This window comes from Terrapene carolina, unplaced genomic scaffold, assembly GCF_002925995.2.
Source record: "Terrapene carolina triunguis isolate 2854851 unplaced genomic scaffold, T_m_triunguis-2.0 Scaffold62, whole genome shotgun sequence".
Classification (NCBI taxonomy): Eukaryota; Metazoa; Chordata; order Testudines; family Emydidae; genus Terrapene; species Terrapene triunguis.
In genome coordinates this window covers 5279796-5301056 of record NW_020664413.1, presented here as the reverse complement: position 1 = coordinate 5301056, position 21261 = coordinate 5279796, and the positions used below count along the sequence as shown (strand labels likewise).

General features: G+C 43.6%; 1 protein-coding gene across 1 annotated transcript in view; it reads left to right on the top strand.

Annotated features, from left to right (window-relative positions):
- Positions 1-21261, top strand: part of CNTNAP5 (contactin associated protein like 5) — a 408220-nt gene that overhangs the window by 101090 nt on the left and 285869 nt on the right. Inside the window, exons 2-3 of the mRNA XM_029910538.1 lie at positions 8944-9054; positions 17836-18029. Coding sequence (XP_029766398.1) covers positions 8944-9054; positions 17836-18029 — 305 coding nt within the window. The remainder of the gene's footprint in view (positions 1-8943; positions 9055-17835; positions 18030-21261) is intronic.

The following is a 21261-nucleotide window of genomic DNA, read 5'->3' as shown; positions in this document are numbered from 1 at the left end:
TCAAAGTTCCTGGGACAGGCTCTATCAGGCTTTCTTTGCCCCCTACTGGAGGCATCAGTGCCCTGGAAATTCACTCAGGTTGGGCAACCAACAACTCAGTCCTCCAGAGGCCTAGAAGGGCCAAGAGGAAATACTGGCCAATCACGAACCAGCAGGCCAGTTAAGAAGGCTTCCCTGTGTTTTGCTCAGGGGCAGAGCTGGATAAGACTGGGACAGAGGAGGCGCTCCTCAGGGTTAATTCAGGTCCAGGCCAGGGTCTCATGCTCAGTGCTGCAGCTATATGCTTGCATTTTGAAGGATTTTTTCCTCTTTCTTAAAGGTGCAGACACCAGAATCCCAAGTTGCTATTTTGCTACTTGATTGTTTTAGAGACTGATGTCAAGCTTACAACACAGCAAACAGGCCTGGATTAACTCTCCTGTGGGCCTGGGGCTATTAGATTTTATGGAGGCCCTGTATACAAGTCTTTTTTTCTGGGAGGGAGTTTGGTGGAGGAGGGGGCTGGGGCAGGGGATTGGGGTGCAGGAGCAGGTGTGAGGTCTGGGAGAGAGTTTGGGTGCAGGAGGGGGATTCTGATCTGGGGCAGGGGTGGAGGAGGGGGTGTGAGGTGCAGGCTCCGTCCGGAAGATGCTTACCACAGGTGGCTCCTGGCCGGCAGTGCAGCAGGGATGCTCAGGCAGGCTCCCTGCCATAGTCCTACGCTGCTCCTGGAAGCGGCTGGCTCCTAGCACATCTCTGCGGCCCCTGTAGGGAGGGGGAAAGCAGGTCTCCGTGCACTGCCCACCGACCCCGTAGCTCCCATTGGCCAGTTTCCAGCCAAAGGGAGCTGTGCGGACGTTGCTGGGGGCAGGGGCAGCACGCAGATTCGCCTCTCTTCCCCCTCCTGCCCCTCCTTGCCAGGGACTGCAGAGATGTGCTAGCAGCTGGCCGCTTCCCGGAGCAGCGTGGGGCCATGGCATGCAAGCAGCCTGTCTGAGCGTCCCGCTGCACCTCGGGACTTTTAGCAGCCCAGTGTTGGAGATTGCGGCCTGTGATTTATTTTTGTGGGGCCCCCCTTGAGCTGGGGCCCTGGGCTGCAGCCCCTAAAGCCCCTGCCTTAATCCGGCCCTGACAGCAAAGGCCACCTTACCCCAAGAAGGTGGCCAGAGTTTACAGCCTATGGTGGGGAGTGCCTTCAGTAGCATGCGTGGCCCGGAAGGGAGCATTTCAGAGCAGCCCTGCCTCCCGCAGTTCAGGTTTGACATTTTCTAAATGGAAAAAATTCCCATTTTCTGTTTTGTTTCCAAATGTAACTAATTAGACAATTGTTCTAAAAAAAAAAAGGTCAAAATTGAAATGTTTCAGAATTAGTGAACCGCAAAGTTTGGAGATGATTATTATTTATTTATTTATTTATTTATTTATTTTTGTTCATGAAAATTTCAGACTTTGATTTTTATTTATTTATCTATCTTTATTCTGATTGGGGAAAATTTTTCAGAATCTCAAAAAATGGTTGCAGGATGTGAAAACCATTTCCCGTCCAGCTTTTCTCTGAATACTACTTCATGCTTTAATACTCCATTTCCTTCAGTGACAGACTCTATCTCCAGCTTGCGCACACTGAGTCTGATCCTACGGAGGGGTGAAGACCAGCTTCTGCGCTGCACCTCTCAGGATGGGTCAGAGCAAAGGTGGCTTTAGACTGTTTTTTGTGCCTCGGGGGTTCTGGAGTGCTGTAAGGGCTCATGTGGCTGCTTTTAGCTTAGAACAGCTTCCCTTACAGCTGCCAATGGGCTGCTATGTAGTACAGAACAGATGGCGTATAAGGCCCTCTGGCCACAAACCTGTCTGCCCTGGTACAACCCCTACGCCTGGGGTGGCAGAGGACGGTAGGCTAGGGATGCTCTGCAAGATCTGTGCTCTCACTAGGGTTGCCAACTTTCTGAAAGCAGAAAACCTAGTACCTCACCAAAATGAAGATGAAGTGGCACTTAAGTGAGGAATAGGAAGGAATTGATATATACTCGTTCATTAGCCCGTTCGTTTATAAGCCGACCCCCCCAAGATGGATAAGTAAAAATAGCAAAAACTGTATGACCCTTTCATAAGCTGACCCTATATTTCAGGGGTTGGAAAACTTTGGCTCCCAGCCCGTCAGGGTAAGCCACTGGGGGGGTCGGGACATTTTGTTTACCTGGAGCGTTCACAGGCACAGAACCCCTCAGCTCCCAATGGCGAATCGCGGCTCCAGGTAAACAAAACGACAATGTATTAGATATTCAATTCAATGATTCCATAGAGTTTAAAATCATCAAATTTTGGTGTAGACCCGTTTATAAGCCGACCCCCGCTCTTTGATGCATCACTTTTTTACCAAAAATATTTGGCTTATGAACGACTGTATGTGTATGTATATTTATATTAGGCAAGTTGGGCTAGGCAGTCCGTAGAGAAGGCTCTTGTGAGAGAAACCAAGTCTAGTGAGATGGTTGGAGCTGAACTTTGTTACCTTATTGTTGATTTCTTAGTTAATAAAGCCAGTTCCTAGGAATTGGGTGAGTTGTTGGATTTTTGCATAGTGTGTGGATTGTATTTTTAGAGTGGGTTGCTCATGCACGTTTTCCCCTTCTAATTTGACTCTGACCTTAAAGGAGCTCTTCTGGAAAGACCTGAGACCTCCTATAAGCTAGGTCTTAGAGCCCTAATGGGAAACAGAAAGTATGCTGCAGTGGAATTGGTGGCCAAATAACATTCTAAAGTGGGCCACTCAGCACTCCACTCAGTTTTGTGGAACATAAGCTAGATGTACTTGCTTTTTTGGTCAGGTCAAAAGTGAAAATGAATTTAACACTCATTCTAATTCACAGATTTTTTTTAAGGCCAGAGGAAAGAATTATGATCAGCTAGTCTGACCCCCTGGATAATACAGGTGTGATGGGTTAGACTCTCCCCTGCATTTGGGATGCCACTTGATGTACTGGGATTTCACTGACCCTGCCTGCTCCACCAGGCTGGGCTCCCTCTCCCTGTTTTGCTGAATTAGGCTCTCCAGCTTCTGGTAGCACACATACACAGGTAGGTGTGTAGAATCACGGAGTCTGCAAACAGAAAACTGAGCCAGGAACTTACCCTGCACTCAAGTGCAGCTCCTTTCTGGAAAGTACACCCAAAATAATATTGTCTTGTGCTGTAGAGAAATCTATACAATGTAAGCTCATAAATTTGCCCCCTCCCTCAATGTGGAGGAAGATATGCACAACTTCTTGCCCCCCCCCGCCCAGTTATAAATTGCACAAACTGGGTTTAATAATAAACAAAAACAAGTTTATTAACTATAAAAGGCACATTTTAAGTAATTATAAGGGATAGCAAACAGAACAAAGCAGATTACCAAGCAAATAAAACAAAATGCGTACTAAGCTTAAGATCTTAAAGAGACTGGTTTCAAGAAATAATTTCTCACCCTAAATGTTGTTTTAGGCAAGTTGCAGAGTTTCTGTAGCTTAGAGTTCCAGTTATTTCTCTTTAGAGAGTAGACTCCTGTCTTAGTCTGGACTCAGCCCTTACCTTTCCCACAGCTTAGTTCCTTTGTCTCTTCAGGTACTTTCAGCAGACTTTCTTGGGCAGGAAGGCAACGGAGAAGAGTCCTGGTAGCTTTACTCCCCAGCCTTAAATAATATTTACATAAGGCAGGAATATTTTAGTGGAAAATTACTAGAAGTCCAAGATGGTGTTTAGTGCCAGGTGACAGGACCACCTGACCTAGTAGTGTCACAGCTACATCCCAGGACACCTCTCAGGAAGGAGCGAGATTAGTATCTTCAAAGTCTTATTGTTTCTACTTAATGGCCCATCAAGGCTGATGGCTGTTGTTTGGTGGGTGTTTCCCAAATACACATGCAGTTGTAATTATTACATAGTCAGTATTCCTAACTTTAGATACAGAAATGTACATGCATACAGACTGGATAATCACATCCAGTAAATTATAACCTTTCTGATGATACCTTACAAGACCCATCTTGCATAAAATATCTCTGTTATGCCATATCCATATCATAAGCATATTTCCATAAAGAATATGGGGTGGTAATGTCACAATAGGCTATAGAACTTCACCCAATAATTTCTGCATTGAGCCCATAACGTCTATTGAGCTACAGCATATGTTTTAAAAAGACACCCAGTCTTGATTTAAAACCTTCAAGTGATGGAGAATTCACCATGTCCCTAGTTAAGGTGTGCCAATGGCTAATTACCCTCATTGTTGAATTTACTGCTTATTTCAAGTATGAATTTGTCTAGCTTCAGCTTCAAACCGTTTGACCTCATTATCCTTTTTTCCGCTAAAAACACTCCATAGGAGGAGAATTCCTGACTTGAGTACAAGGCTGTTTTTTTTTCTTTATCAGAGTATCGTTCACAGCTAAGTCAAATACCTTACAGAAGTCTAAATATATTATGTCAACACAATTATCTTTATCAAAGAAACTTGTAATCCATTCAAAAAACATCAAGTTTGTTTAACAAAGATCCGTTTTCCGTAAAATCATGTTGATTGGCATTAATTATGCTACCATGTTTTTAATTCTTTACTGGCTGAGTCCCATGTAAGCCTTTCCATGATTTTGCCTGAATCTAGGTCAGGCTAACCAGCTTCATAACAAATTAAATGAGGTCACGATCGCTGGCTGTTTTGTTGTCACTTGCTACTATTTAATGTTTATGCACTTTGCAAAACCACTATATGAAATGGGGCAACTCAACACGAGCGTTGATCATTTTGAGAGAGAAGGCCATGCAGGGAAAGATAATCAGGAATGAGATGAAATGCTGAGAGAGCTGTGCGTGAAATTTGCACAGTGCTTGCTTGAGGCCAGCATTCAGTCCAGTCACTGTCCTGAGCACTGAAATTAATGCGGCGACATTTCAACAATATTGAATACATCTTGAGACTGATGGCTTGATTCTGCAGTCTTTACACAAGTTCCTGGATCAGGGCCCAGAAGAGGAATGCAAAATGGTATGTGTAAGTCTCCTCATGATTCTGTAGTGAAGCCAACAGGTGACATTAACATGATCCTTTTTAATCCCATCATCTGTTTTTCTTCTTCGATATTTTTTGCAGAAGATTAGCAAGCGTGATCAAGTGCTTTGCTGCCGGTGAAATGACTAGCTTTCTTCTCAGATTAGGGATTTCACGAATACAGGTTGCACGCTACATATAATGAATATTTAAACAATCTATCAACTATCTTTCCAGCAACGGGCCAAGTTCTGATCCCAATTATGCTAGTATAAACTTGGAGTAACTTTATTTTGCCAGTGCGATTATTCCTGATTACACCATTGTAACTCAGAGCAGGATTTAACATTGTGTTTCTGCTCATTACCAGTAATTCTCTATTTGTCTTCCCTTGCGATTAGGGACATTTCATACAACCATTGAGATACATTCAACCAATCAGATAAAGGAGGTTGCGAGGGGGGCGGGGGTGCACTCGCATGCCTGTGCACTTTAAATGAATTCATGTGCTCTTAACTCGAATGTAAAGTTCTCTGTCTGCAAACTTTAGGTTTACGTTTCAGTTTGCCTGGTAATCAACATATGAAGGATCCGATTGTGTCTGACTCTTTTGTGCATATGCATGGGAAGAAATCTGTCCTGTGTGGCCAGTCGGTTTGTCTGTATGTGTGTGTGTGTGTGTGTATGAAAGAGCTGGCCATGCCTTTGGGAGACCCAAGAATGGCTCGTTCCTTGTGCCCTCAGGTACAAATTAGCCAATAGGGGGAAGGACGGGAATGAGCCCTACAGCTGTGCTGCCAAGAGCGGGTAGCTTCACGCTACAAAAGGGCAAGCGGCTCACGCCCTCGGGTACTAGGGAGCTCAGGTAGGGATTCTCATCACAACAGTTCCTGCCATGCACTGTTCTGCCCAGGGCACCGCTCCGCCGTAACAACCTCCCCGAACACCGCGCCGCCCTGCCCTGCTGAAACAACCCCCCGAGCGCCGCCATGTCCCGCCGAAACAACCCCCCCAGTGCCGCGCCGCCAAAACAAAAAAAAAAACCTCGAGCACCGCCCCGCCGAACCAAAAAACAAAACAAAACAAACCCCCGAGCGCTGCCCCACTACCCGAAGATTGGCCGCCCCTTACAAGGTGCCGCCCCAAGCACGTGCTTGGTCGGCTGGTGCCTAGAGCCAGCCCTGGTTCTGCCCCAAACGCTGATCCGTAGCTCAATGTCACAAAAAGGCACCCATTGATATCAATCCGCTTTGTGTCATGCCCTAAATTGCCAATATGGCTGAATTAATGTTACTGTGAAATCATTGGGGTTTTTTTGTGTGTGTGTCTTGAGTTTTGTAACCTTAATGTGGCATTAATATATTCCCCCCCCTCCCCCCGATAATTATATTTGTACAAGGACGGGACTTGCGGAGTCTGAGAACTTGCTAACCTGCAGGACTTCTCCTGTAATTAAACCCGTGTTTCCTCCCTGGGTGATTCCATTAAAATTAATGGTTTTATACCCCTAATGAAAGCCTGTGCTGTAGTCATGGACTTGTATGTAACAGCCAGTAATGAGAAAATTTGCTTTGACTAACTTCATCCTCATTCAAACACTGTGGGCTCACAAGTTCAGTTGCCACATATCAGGTTATCAGGGTCAAGTTCGGCTCGGAAGAGATGGTGAGGAAAGGAGCTGAGGGAGGAAAAGGAAATAGATGCAGTAGATAACGTATAGCCCACCCATTTGGGCTAGTCTAATTCCTTGGGATGGGGGGAAGTATTCTAGCCTTACTCCATAGTATAGTATCAGAGGGGTAGCCGTTTTAGTCTGTATCCACAGACAAAACAACGAAGAGTCCGGTGGCACCTTAAAGACTAACAGATTTATTTGGGCATAAGCTTTCGTGGATAAAAGACCACTTATTCTGATGCATGGAGTGAAAATTACAGATACAGGGATAAATATACTTGCACGTGAAGAGAAGGGAGTTACCTTACAAGTGGAGAAGAAGTGATGACAAGGCCAATTCAGTCAGGGTGGATGTGGTCCACTCCCAATAATTGATGAGGAGGTGTCAATACCATGGGATAGAAAATTGCTTTTGTAGTGAGCCAGCCACTCCCAGTCCCTATTCAAGCCCAAATTGATGGTGTTAGGTTTGCAAATGAATTGTAGTTCTGCAGTTTCTCTTTGAAGTCTGTTTTTGAAGTTTAAATAAATAAATAAATAATAATAAATAAATTAATGGAGATATCCTATCTCCTAGAACTGGAAGGGACCTTGAAAGGTCATCAAGTCCAGCCCCCTGCCTTCACTAGCAGGACCAAGTACTGATTTTGCCCCAGATCCCTAAGTGGCCCCCTCAAAGATTGAACTCACAACCCTGGGTTTAGCAGGCCAATGCTCAAACCACTGAGCTATCCCTAAAGTAAAATAAGATTATTTTATTGCAGGACAGCTACTTTTAAATCCGTTATTGAATGTCCAGGGAGATTGAAGTGTTCTCCTACTGGCTTTTGTATGTTACCATTCTTGATGTCTGATTTATGTCCACTTATTCTTTTACATAGAGACTGTCTGGTTTGGCCAGTGTACATGGCAGAGGGGCATTGCTGGAAAATGATGGCATATATCACATTAGTAGATGTGCAGGTGAATGAGCCCCTGATGGTGTGGCTGATGTGGTTGGGTTCTATGATGGTGTCGCTACAGTAGATATGGGGACAGAGTTGGCAACAGGGTTTGTTACAGGGATTGGTTCCTGGGTTGGTGTTTCTGTGGTGTGGTGTGTAGTTGCTGGTGAGTATTTGCTTCAGGTTGGGGGCTGTCTGTAAGTGAGGACTGGCCTGTCTTCCAAGGTCTGTGAGAATGAGGGAGCATCTTCCAGGATAGGTTGTAGATCGTTGATGATGTGCTGGAGAGGTTTTAGCTGGGGACTGTACGTGATGGCCAGTCGTGTTCTGTTAGTATAGTATAGGATTCTCTTTAAGTACAATCTATCCTCCTCCCACTGCTGTTGAGAGTCCCTCTGTTGTATGTATGTAATTTTCCTCTGCTTAGCAAGGAGGTGAGATGCTGTCACTTCCACTCCCACGTTCCACCTGTGTTTTTGAGGGTCTTTCGCTAATGAAGAAACCAAGCACTATCCGGTCTGTGTTGGCTCAGGGATTGGTGGGGGGGCATTGCTACAGTCTTCTACAGGAACTGTTAAATTTTACAACACAATGAGTGTGGGGAGATCAGTTTGTCTTTCAGTTATTGATGGACTGAAACCGTCTTAAAATTCCGCCAAGTATTTCCATGTACTCTCCAATAGCTCAACCAAAGCTGAAGGTTGTTTCCTTGAGACTTTCCCCACCGCCCAATGAATTGCCTCTGGGCTCAATATATCTTTAGTATCCAACAAACCTTATCAGTGTTTTAGTAGAAAGGTTCTTCTTCCCTAGGCAAACCAGCACTCTTCCTCCCACACTGGCTTCTAGTCATCCAAAGCAAAGTAGGTACAGCAGCTCAAATTTTCAAAAGTTGTCTAATTTTGGTGGTTCCAACTTGAGGCACATAAGGCCTGGGTTTCAGAGGTGCTGAGCAATTGCAGCTTCGATTGACTCCAGTTAGAGTTGTGGCATAGTCAACACTTCTGGAAATCAGTCTCCAATTGGGACCACCAAAACTAGAGGGCAATCATGACAGTTAAAAACTGGGTGTTTGGCTGCCTCTACTAATTTGCTAACTTAAGTAACTGCTCGTTCAGATTTCCTTGTAGAACCCTCTCTGATGATCAGTTAATCACACTGATCTGCTCAGAATGTCAGCTCAATAAATAGTTACCAGTTTGTTAAAGGCCATTTAGGTTTGTGTGTTTTTGTTTTGTTTTTCCAAAAAGTCCAACTGAGCAAAGTTCTTCCTACTTTTTATCTGACATCCTGTTTATTTCTCTTTTGTTTTATAGATAATTGCGATGATGCACTAGTATCCTCATTGCCTCTGACCGCCTTTGACAGCTCCTCAGAGCTCTTCAGCGTTCACAATCCCAGCTTCGCCAAGCTCAACAGACGGGATGGTAAGGTCACTGGGTGAAAGGCCCATGACAGTTTTTACTACAGCTTTTGTGAATAATTCATTTGGGTAGAAGCTTGTGGAGTATTTAGCTCCTGCCTGCCTGCCTCCCTGGAATCATCTCTTACAATCTGAGGTGCATTGTTAGTTGAAAATAGCTCATTAATGTTTGGGGAAAGCCCCAAATTCAGTGGAAATTTACCGCTGATGCTTAAGGCCTCTCAAGTGGAAGTTCAGGTAGACTCCATTAGTTTCTTTTGCTTTCTACTATAGGTCCTGTAGTCCCAGGACAAAGTAGGGACTTTGTTAAATCTGCTGCACTGTTCCCAAATCTAGTTATCCAGTAGCAATCCGCTTTCTTTCTTTCTTTCTTTCTTTCTTTGTATTGTCATTGCACGTAGGAACCCTAGTCATGGGTCAGGACCCCAGTCAATTAGGCTTAGAAGTGCCATTGGAAATTCCAGTGGAGAAGAATAGATTCACAGCTCTTTGCCCTGTAGAGGTGACCTTCTCTTCAGGTCTCCACCCTGAAGCATGGACGGGGAAGTGAGGATTGTCCTGAGGTATGGCTAGTGGGTTTAAACACAGTGGGAATCCATAAGGACCAAACTCCATGTTACCAGGGAGAAGCAGGCTACCTCTGTGACTAACCCTAATCTTCTGCAGTTCTCCAGATTTGTATTTGCTATATGGGTTAGCATTACCCTGAGTCACATTCTGTGGTGTGGCTTCCCCCCTGCTGGCTACTGTCCTTAGACTAAAGCCCCTTGACTTGGTCTTGGTTCCAATTTTCAGGGGTTAGTCTTATAAGACAGGAGACCTTTATGGAAAAGAAATAAGGTTCATTTTTCTTTCTTAAAAATAGCAAGCCTGAGATTTCTGTCGTATACCAAACCATGTTTATCTGGCTCTCTTCAGAGTAGCTTTACAAGGACGCCTATTTGGATGCACTGTACTAGCTGCCATAAAAGGTTTTTGCAGTATATACAGATGTTCAGAGATTGGAGAGGTATTAAATGGAAGTGAAATATCTCAACTTTGACTCAGTGAGAGTGTCTCTCAATAAATAGCTGGAAAGGAAGTTGTGTGGCAGTTGCCCAATGTACACAAGGTTGAAGAATCCACTCAGCAAAAAGAAAGACGTCAATCTGGCAAGGAACCTTGAGTGTTGGGTCTTGTTTCCCTACTGTCTAGCCTCTCTGGGCACAGCACTGACCTTTCAGGCTCCCCAGTACTTAAACATACCCCTCTGCCAACCCCTATCCCCCCCCAAAACTAAACAAAAAACATGTGACGATTCTGGTTTAAAGTTTTCCATTAGGGGCATGCAGTAGCTGTGAGGCAGTACGGACACACACACGCTTTGTTCAGTCTATGATTTTATGCTCTTTTACTTACAAAACAATAAAACATCCTAAACACAATGTCCCTTGCTAGGTCCTCCTTCCCTTGGGGAGTCATTTCTGTTGCATCAGGTGGGCAGGCAGGGTCCACCACCACCCTGTCTACACTGCCCCTTCAGCACCCTCTCTCATCTTAATCTGGTGCAAAATGGCTCTCTCACCAGCTCCTCCTGGGAGTCCTTTTATAGACTCTCGCTGGGGTTACCTGTTCTTTTGTTCTGCCTTATGTTTTAGTTATGTTCCTGAAAAATGCTACTTTAAGCGAAACGATGTTAAGCGAATCCAATTTCCCCATAAGAATTAATGTAATTGGGGACGGGGGCTAGGTTCCAGGGAACTTTTTTTCGCCACACACTCTATATATATAAAGTTTTAAACAAAGAATTTAATACTGTATGAATGATGATTGTGAAGCTTGGTTGAGGTGGTGGAGTCAGAGGGTGGGATATTTCCAGGGAATGCCTTGCTGCTAAATGATGAACTAGCACTTGACTGAGCCCTCAGGGGTTAACACGTTGTTAATGTAGCCTCACACTCTACAAGGCAGCACGAATGGAGGGAGGAGACACAATAGATGCGTGCCAGTGGCTGCAAACATTTCCTGCGGAAACTGAACGTGATGATGAACCCACGCTATCCCACTCGAACGTACCACTCCCTCCACCTTCCAAAGTGCTGGTGGTGCATGTGTTTGTGAGACAGACACTCACACTGTGTGTGTGAGAGAGAGAGAGAGAGAGAGAGACACACACACACACACACACACACACACAAACCATGGGTGTGAGAGAGAGACAGAAAGAGACACACACCTTGCATGTGAGAGAGACACACACACACACACCGTTTGTATGTGTGTGAGAGAGAGATGTGCATTGCCCCTTTAAGTACGCTGAGCCCACTCTAAGTACATTGCCTTTTTAAGTAGATTAGCAAGTTGAGACAGCAGCTGCAGCCAGCAAGCTCCCTCCCTCCGGAGCCCTGTCATGTCTCTGCCCTGCTCTGTGGAGATGGGGGGCAGGAGCGGGTGGAGGCGGACATCCTGACATTAGCACCCCTCTTTCCCCTGCACAGCAAGCAGGAGGCTCCCAGGAAGAACTCCAAGGCAGAGGGCAAGAGCAGCACACGGTAGTGCAGCGCGGGACAGCTGAACTGCCCTGCAATTGATAGCCTGCTGGGCAGCTGCCGCACAGGGAAGTTAGGGGAGCGGGGAGCTGCTGGGGGGGCTGCCGGTCCACCGTGTCTCCAAGCCCCCCCCAGCTAGCTCCAATGGGCTGCTCTTCCTGCAAGCAGTGGACAATGCAGTTTGCTGCCAAACAACGTTATACGGGAGCATTGCACAACTTTAAACAAGCATGTTCCCTAATTGATCAGTGACATAACAATGAAACAACGTTAACTGGGACGATGTTAAGTGAGGAGTCACTTTAATTCTCCATTACTCCCATCCCTACCCCTTCAGACAAGAGGAGGAAGCATCTTCTCTCAGGTGTAGCAAACCTATTGTCCCAAAGTGTTTTGCTTTGAATATTGCAGTGTTGTTGTAACTGCGTTGGTCCCTGGATATGAGAGACACCAGTGGGTGAGGTAATATCTTTTATTGAGCCAACTTTTTCACACGATCATTGAGTGCTGATCCTTCGCCATTGTCTCTGACCTGGCAAAGACATAACACAGCCCTGCTAACGCAAGTGGGATCCACATACATATAGACTGAATGTGACACAGTAATGTCATGACACAATTTCATAACCTCATCCACAATTCAGAAGTGGTGCAGACACAACCCCAGTTCCACACAAGGGATGTGGAGGGAGGGGAGGCCCTACCTCCACCTCCCTCCCCCACTCACCAGCCAGAGTCGCTGGCCAGGCGTATTGGGGAATAAGATACTCTGTGAAATGGGATGAAGTCGTTCATTCCTTCTCCAGAATGAGGGGCCAGCAGGGGAAGGATTGTGCTTCTCTGAGCCACAATTGGTTCTGAGTCTGCTCCGGTGTGGTGTAGCTACACTCTTGTCATTACTTGGGGCAGATTTAAAGTTAGGGTAATGATATTTAAACGGAACCACCTTAAATGGGATTCTTAGCTGAGGCAGGAAATAGAGCTGTGTTAAAAATACATGATGCTGAATATTTGGAGGCATCAGTTCAGCTCCAATTAGACCTACAGTGTAACATCATGAAAACCACCCTCCTTGTAGGCACAGTTCTTGGTGATAGCAAAAGAGAGAGCATGCGAAATTCACTCTTGAGTAAAAGTCCTGTTCAGGGCCTATGAAAAACATAAATCTCATTTTTGAAAGCTTACGTGGGGCTTATGATGTTGTTGTTGTTGTTGTTTTGTTAGTCCATGAGGTGTGATCCCTGCACGGGGTGAATTTCACATGAATGAAGAACATAGAGGCTGGGAGCTGCCCTTGGTTATATCTGTACTATTTGACTGACTTCCACAGAATTGTACATGTGTAACAGAGAGCAGAATTTAGCACAGAGACTAAACTAAATTCCTATCCCAGGGCGGAGGAGCTTGTTCCACCAGTGCACATAAACTGTACCATGGGGATTATTTACAAAGATAACATCCCCCCACAGGTACTGCATCACGATTTCCTAAATCCTTTGGGCCAGATCCAAAGCGGAGGTAAATATAGGTGTACCCCCACAGCTGAGGTAAATAGAGGTGTACTCATTGTAATCCATAGAGCTACACTTATTTATACTGACTGATGATCTGGCTCCTTATATTTAGGATCAAAACTATTTGTTCATAGAAAGTTACTGTAGGTAAAGGTTGAGTTTATGATGGTGACCACTGAAACAATCTGTGAACAAAACCACAGGACTTAAGTTTCTAGAAACATACATTGATTTAACAATTCCCCCCCCTCCCCTTTGGATAAATACCTGCAATATAAAGGATTACATAGAATTCTATCTATCACACTATAGTTCTTGTAAAAATAAGCATATACCATGCATTTCAAAATAACTACAGGTACTCAGAGTAGCAAGGAACAGTGTTTCAATATGCACATGTATTTAATAGCAGCCTGATTAATGTATTTTAATGCAAAGAGGCACGCAACATATGGAAACAAAGTGTGACCCAGATCTACATTAGCAGAAAGCTTGTAAAATTGTCAACATGGTACTGTAATAGACAACAATAAATTGAAGGCTGTTGAATAAATAGTGAAAGGCTGTTTTTAAAAAGACTTGCAGAACTGAAATGTTACAGTAAAAATCCCTGGATAAAATGGCTTTTTTTTGTGATGGAGTTCAATCCAAATGTTAATTGAGTGAAGGGGCTCAATCCAAATACTGCTAAAGCTATGTTGGATCTACTAAAGTAGTCCATATAATTCTGGTAAATCTGATTTCTGGAACGGATTTAACAAATTGAAATTTTGTTTACCATAAACAAATAAATAGATGAAAAGGGACTAATTGCTAAAATAAAACTAGGCTTCCTCAGATCCCCATAAACGCTCCACCTGAGTTCTCAATGTAGATAATTGTAGCTTAGAAGAAATATATATATTTTTTTCGTCAAATGTGATTTGTTTTATGGCAGGTGGTTTGATCTGGGCATTAAAGTAAGGCTGTGCAGCAGGGAAGCACTTACTTTCAGCAGGAAGTCCAAGAGTTTTCAGCACAATATAAAGCCCGCTGAGCTGCTTGCAAGAGGCTCAAGACCGAGGGCAAGCATTTGTGTTACTTTATATTAATAAAACACCGTAATAAGTACAGACATCCTAAGCAGCTCCATGTAAAATAAAGAAAACAAAACACAAAACCACACTGATTGCAGAACGCTGGGGGTTTTTAAAGTGTCATTTTCACAATTCATTTTTTTACAATTTGTACATTTTGCTGGATTTGTTCTTTTCAGTTTATTTTTGGGACTCCAGCCTGGGAACCATATGATCTTACAGCCTGTGTGTCTCTAGCATTATAATTTGTTGCCATGGAGAACATGAGCTCATGTATCAGGCGCCTTTGGCACAGAGGCCGATGAGAGACCCTTTTCCCCTAGCCCTTTCTGCTCACCTCCAACTTGTGATGAACGATAGAGAAATAATGCCGGAGCTGTGCAGAAACAAGCCGATCGGCATATACTCTTTCCTCCAACACGTGCACAGAACTCCCATCAAAGCCAATGGGAGTTGGGCAGGAGGAATGGGGGAAGACTATCCCTCTTAGGGTACGTCTATACTTACCTCCGGGTTCGGCGGTAAGCAATCGATCTTCTGGGATCGATTTATCGCGTCTTGTCTAGACGCGATAAATCGATCCCGGAAGTGCTCGCCGTCGACGCCGGTACTCCTGCTCCGCGAGAGGAGTACGCGGTGTCGACGGGGGAGCCTGCCTGCCGCGTCTGGACCCGCGGTAAGTTCGAACTAAGGTACTTCGACTTCAGCTACGTTATTAACATAGCTGAAGTTGCGTATCTTAGTTCGAAGTACGGGGGTTAGTGTGGACCAGGCCTTAGCTGTGATGCTGTAAACTGCTAAGCCCACGGAAAGTTCATTAATCATCTCATCCTTCTCATTTTAATATGGGAGACGTGGTGATCTCATGCATATTTTACCACTTTAGAGAGCGCCATCAAAGAATGTCTAAATAGACCCGGTGTAATAAATGCCACATTCTGTCTGGTTTATAATTACCCGGCCCTCTTAATAAAAGAGATTCATCTAAACACGCCCGCAGCACAGTTCGCAGTGGAGTTTTAACCCCCTCGCCTCATATTTCATCCCCCACGTTGCAGAGCATGCTGTACAGTCTTCTTTAATTTTCTTGTGCATAACTGCTGGCATCTGCTCCCTGGAGTGGATGTGTCACAAGAGAGTGGCAGACCAGATGGCAGAAGAGGAAGTGCCACACTCCAAATGTGCCTATGAATTATATATTTCAATAGGCGGGAGGGGGGAGAATCCCCAGTGAATAATGTGGGGAATAGAAATGTACATGCATAGCCTTTCTGGCAGTGCCTAGCAATCTGTCTTCAGGCCACTCACGTATATAGTTGATGCTTGCGTTCAGGAAGAGAGACAATATTTACCTTGGCAACCCCTGCACCACTTGATATATATATTTGGGCTGCCTGGACCTTGGTTCCAGCCCGGCAGGAGACAGCAGGTACGGTGAACCTGCCTATTCCTTAACTGGAGCAGGTGAGTGGGGAGAGGCCAGGAAACGCTTTGGGTCTGCCCCAGTGCAGGGGCGTTGTCATTTGCTGTTGCTACAGGTCAGCAGCAAATTACTACCTGCCTGGAACAAGGAGAAAGCCATGAGGGAATTCCCTGTCTGGGACAGCTCCGAGGATGGTGTGCGGAGCAGCTGCTGGTGTGTCAAGAAGTGGGGGTGTCGTGGCAAAGACCATTTTGGAAAGCAGGGTTCTGGAGGCACGGGTCAGAACAGAGTGACAGGCTGGAGCTGCGGGACAGCACTCGTGGCTGTGTTTTTACAGATGGGTCAGCGATGCTGAAGTCTTGAGGATGTCGTCCCCTCCAGAAGCAGTGCTGGGCTGGGAGGTTGCTGCTCCTCAGTGCTGTGTGGTGGCTTTTTTGTTGTGAGCTATCTTGTTGTTGCTGCTTGTGTGCTTGTAAAGAGGAGACCAGCAGGCTGAGCTGAGCTGAATGCTGAGCGTGTAAGTGTGTGTAAGGAAGTAAGCCTGTCTGCGCATGTAAGCAAGAGAGCAGATCAGCATAAGCGTGCATGTCTCAGTCAGAGGAATATATACACTTCTTTTTCCATATACTCACTGGAATGGGGGAAGATGCTCCTCTTTCAGAGAGATGGCTGAATGCCGTTATCAGCCACTGTCACCTTTTATGGGCTCAGCATCTTCCTGGGATGGTCTTGGTAGCATTTTCCGCTCCTGATTGTGCAATGTGCTAATGCATATGCAGCAGGCTTGTAATTGTTCTTCAAATGTATGGTTGTATTGCTCTTGTCTTCATGGCCGGAAATCCTCAGAACGTCTTCAAAGTTAGTTTTCACTCTTTTTGTTATTCAGTTCATTTTCTTAGATTCTCTTTTAGTTCCATGAGCATTTAATAGGAGTTGAAATTGTTTCTGTTGGGGCCACATGAAAGTCTTTCAGCTCTTAAAATAGTCTTTATGAAATTTAAATGATTATTAAAGCGTCTTTAAACTTAAATGGTCATCAAAGAAGATATTGGCTTTTCTTCTTACCGTTCTTGGAGAGTTTCTTCTTGTCTTTCACGTTTGCTAAGGAATTGCTTAAGCATTGCCAGATAGCAAATTAATTCCCAATTAATATAAATATTGTTATACTAAAATTGCTTCTTTCATTAGTAACTGGTGACCACATCAAATGACCTTGTTATATTTGTACCTAAAACATCTTACTGTTCATATAACAATGGTATCAGGAAATTATATGAATGGCTTGCATTCAGATACCAAATATTTGTGAATGAGCATGTCAGTGGAAGCTTGTACCATCTTAAAAACAATGCTTTTACGAGTAAATATGAGTTTAAAAAACCCAATACCTTCTGTAAAACATTTCTAACCATAAACACTCTCATTAAAGTGTAAAGAATAGAGACTATACGGTGTTTATAAAGAAATCCATTCCAGTAAGGATATTTCTAGAAATTTTTGTGGGGGCTTAAAAGTGAAGGTTTTTCTTTTTCCTAAGAGTCCAATTTTTATGATTTAGTTTATAGCTTTGCTAACACATCCATAAGTATCAATCCTCTTTGGAATATCCTGAATAAAGCACATGCTTGCATTTTTACACAACCAGATCTCTTTGTAATACATCAATATCTTGTTCTTTGAGAAGGCCCTCTTGTTGGTTGGTTGACTTTTGACCAAATTATCTCTACTTTTACAACCTACCATTTGTAGTATATTTACAACTTGCAATTAAAGATTGCAATCAAGTATTCTATACAAGGTACAAATCACAGTAGCTAACTCTTATGTGCATCTTTCAAACCTTGCTATGAAAGAAAATAGAAGAGAACGTTAAAACAGGGACTATAAAGCTGCATCCCAGAATCTGTACAAATACACGTTGCGGTAATAAATGCATTTTTATGACTAAGAAGATGTAATCCTCTTTTTTTGTAGCGTGGTGACTGTCACTGGTTGACAGAAAGCAGAGATTGCCTAGGAATTTCCTTATTTAATGTGGACTTTTCATTTAATTAAATAAGCAACCATAAACACGCGAGCTATTATATTTGCCAACCATCCTATATATGAAAATAATTTTAAATTTCAGTAAAATTGGGGCAAGTTTGTAATAAAATTAAAATTCTAAGATTAAATGAGTTTTATTAATAACCATTTGGGTGCCAATGTTGAACTCCTAAGCCACCTCTCTCTGATCTCTCCTAGGAGCTGGTGGTTGGTCCCCATTGGAATCGAATCCGAAACAATGGCTTCAGATTGATCTGGGAGACAGAGCTGAGATTACAGCAGTCGCCACCCAAGGCAGGTACGGAAGCTCTGACTGGATAACAAGCTACATTCTAATGTTCAGCGATACAGGACGCAACTGGAAGCAGTACAGACAAGAAGACGGCATCTGGGTATGTCTAAGCTTTTTTTTCCGTCCAGATCAGTTGTTACAATTGAACTTGGCAAGTTCCAGGCAGACTTGGCCCGTGATGTTTAGCTTCAGACTAGTTTGGGGTTTGGACAAAACAAAGTTGTTTTTTTTTCCTTTATTTTAACAAGTTCCTACTTTGGAATAGATTTGGAAGCAGAATGGTTTAGCGGTGAGACCGGGGACTCCAACACACGATGACTATTCTAATCCCCATTAGACCACTGATTCTCTTGTCACGTTGCATTATGGACTGACGGCTAGATGGTGCTTCAGGCTACATGAACACTCAAGGAAGTGAGACTCTTCCTTATGCTTTTGTGCACGGTGGACTTTGCAGTTGGGTTACGTTGGGGTAAGTGGAGCAACCAGCCTTCAGAATCCCTGCCGAGAGCAGGTGGGCAGGCAGTGAGCAAAGTCTTGGCTATCTGCCCCACTCGGGCTTGCTGGCCAGAGCAGCTGAGCCAGTGTGGGAATGGGTAGTAATATGTTCCCAGTATAGGAGGAGCCGGGTATGTCTGAGATACAGTAACTTTAAGGGTTGCTCCTGAGCAGCTGTATTTTAGGCACAGTCTTGCGCACACAGCAGTGCCTAAAGTCAGATTCCAGCCTTCAGACTTGCTGTACCTTAAGCCAAATGCTTGAATATATCTGGTGCCCTGTTAAATTAATGAAACCAGCGTAGAGGCTATTAGTTGAATGAAGTAAAATCTCACCAGAAACACCAATACGAAGTAAAATATGGCCTGGAAAAGTAGAAAGGACTTTGCAAAAATCCTTCCGGTCATATATAAATATTTGTCTAAACTATTCTATATGGTTTTTCCTTTTCTTTGCTATACCATTCATTCGTGGGATCAATGTCCTATATAGTACTACAATGTGTGCTGATGCTCAGTAAAATATATTCTGAAAATAAAGGATAAAATTAAGATAGGTGATGAGTGAACTTCAAAAGTTCAGATACACATCTCAGCTTCTTTGGAACATTTTGCTGAAGGAAAAATTTGTAAATTTCACAAGAGCAAGTTATTCCAGGAGATTTCCAGAATTTGGAGATTACAGATGGGCAGGGCTGCAGTAATTAGTGTTTTGTCTGTATTTCACTTCCACTTTTGGATAAATCCCAGGAAATACAGAAGCATGCACAATATTAAAAGAAAGAAAAAGGTTAACCAAACTGTCTCCCATTCTCATTTGCACTGCTGTTTCACTGTGTGACTTGGAGAAAGTGACTTCTGCTCTCTGTGCTTTAGTTAGAAAATTTATAAACAAAAGATGGGCTTAAAATTTAGGCCTGATTCTCCTCTCACAATTACATAAATCAAGAAGACTCCATTCAAATCAATTAAACCACTCCTGTTAAAGTGGAGTGAATTAAGTGCAGGGACCATTTGCAAAATTCAGCTTTTGATCTAGGTGTGGACTTTGAACACTGAAAGATTCGGGTCCAATGTTTGAACCTTCTGAAGTTTGTCCAAGAATCCAAACTTATTCAATGTTTCCTGACCTCCTACTGCTGGTTCTGTATTTTATAAAGGGTTATTTTTCATAAGTGTAAATTAATTTGCATTTCAAGAAATGATTTTTTTTCAAAACATGACTTGTTAGGACTGAACTTCCCTCCTTTTCAAAAACTTAGCACCAGTTTTTCCTTTAGTAAAGTTTTCTTCTAAAAGAGGAACTTAAAAGACAACTGGTAAAATTTACAGTAGCAAATCTTCATGCCCTAAGGATCCAATTTAGAGAGTTTCTGATCTGGCACTGAGTCTTGCGTACCACAATAAGAATATGCCCAGCAGGCATTTAGCAGTAGATCAGGATTTAAGAAGGAGCTGAACTCTTCCGCGTTACTAAATAATCAGGCGTGAAGGTGCTTCTAGGAAAAACCTTGTGACACAACTTCCAAAGCCTTAGTAGGTCTACAGACTTCCTATTTGAAGAGCAATGTTATAAAGTTTTGTGGTGCAAACAATTTTAGAACAAATATGGGATTATTTTTATAGCAATGGAAATGTGAAATAGAATTTGGGTAAGACGAAGAAAATGGTCCTGGTATTTTCTTGCTGCATGATAGCTTCCTAAACTCAAATGTTTATGATGTGACACCCAGCGATGCAGGTTTAGGTCCCCATACCCAGGGTATAAGGTGAAATTCAGGTTAAGTTACAGCTTCACCAAACTTTGTTTGAACAAGTGCTATACAAAATACACAAAATAAAAATTGAAATGATATGAAACTTGTTTGGTTTGCCATTTCATTAGACTCAACATTCAGCCTTGCTTAATAGAAAATCTCACTAAGGTTCAAGAACTTTTACAGCTTCAGGTAGAAATAGTGAAATCCAGCAATATTTTTGCGTGATTTTGATCCCAAATCAAGTGAAACTTGGTGATTGGGGTTGAGTTTCTCCTTGAGTGTTTCGGTTGTTTATACTGTAAACTCAAGGAGCATGAACCCTGCAGAAACTGAAACCCAAAAGAGGATATGACAAATGCGGGAGACAGTCTGATCTAATTTAGGCTCTGTTCTCAGAGTCTCTTATGGGTCTGGGTAAGCATAGAATCATAGGACTGGAAGGGGCCTGGAGAGGTCTTCTAGTCCAGTCCCCTATACTCAAGGCAGGACTTAGGCTATGTCTGCACTAAAGACTTTACTGCAGCACCTGAGCCACTGTAGGATATTCCATGAAGCCACTCTATGCAGATAGGAGAGAGCTCTCCCGTTTATATAATTAAACCACCCCAACGAGTGGTGGTAGCTGTGTTGGCAGGAGAGCGTATCCTGCCGACATAGCACTGTCCACACCGGCGCGTCTATGTCGGTCAGGGGTGTTTTTTTCCCCACACCACTGAGCAACATAAATTTTACTGACAAATGTGCTACTGTAGACATAGTCCTCTAGACCATCCCAGACAGGTGTTTATGTAACCTGCTCTTAAAAATCTCCAATGATGGAGATTCCACAGCCTCCCTAGGCAATTTATGCCAGAGCTTAACCACCCTGACAGTGAGGAAGTTTTTCCTAATGTCCAACCTAAACTGCCCTTGCTGCAATTTCAGCCCATTGCTTCTTGTCCTATCCTCAGAGGTTAAGAACAATTTTTCTCCCTCTTCCTTGTAACAAAAATTTATGTACTGTACTTGAAAACTGTTATCATGTCCCCTCTCAGGCTTCTCTTTTCCAGACTAAACAAGCCCAATGTTTTCAATC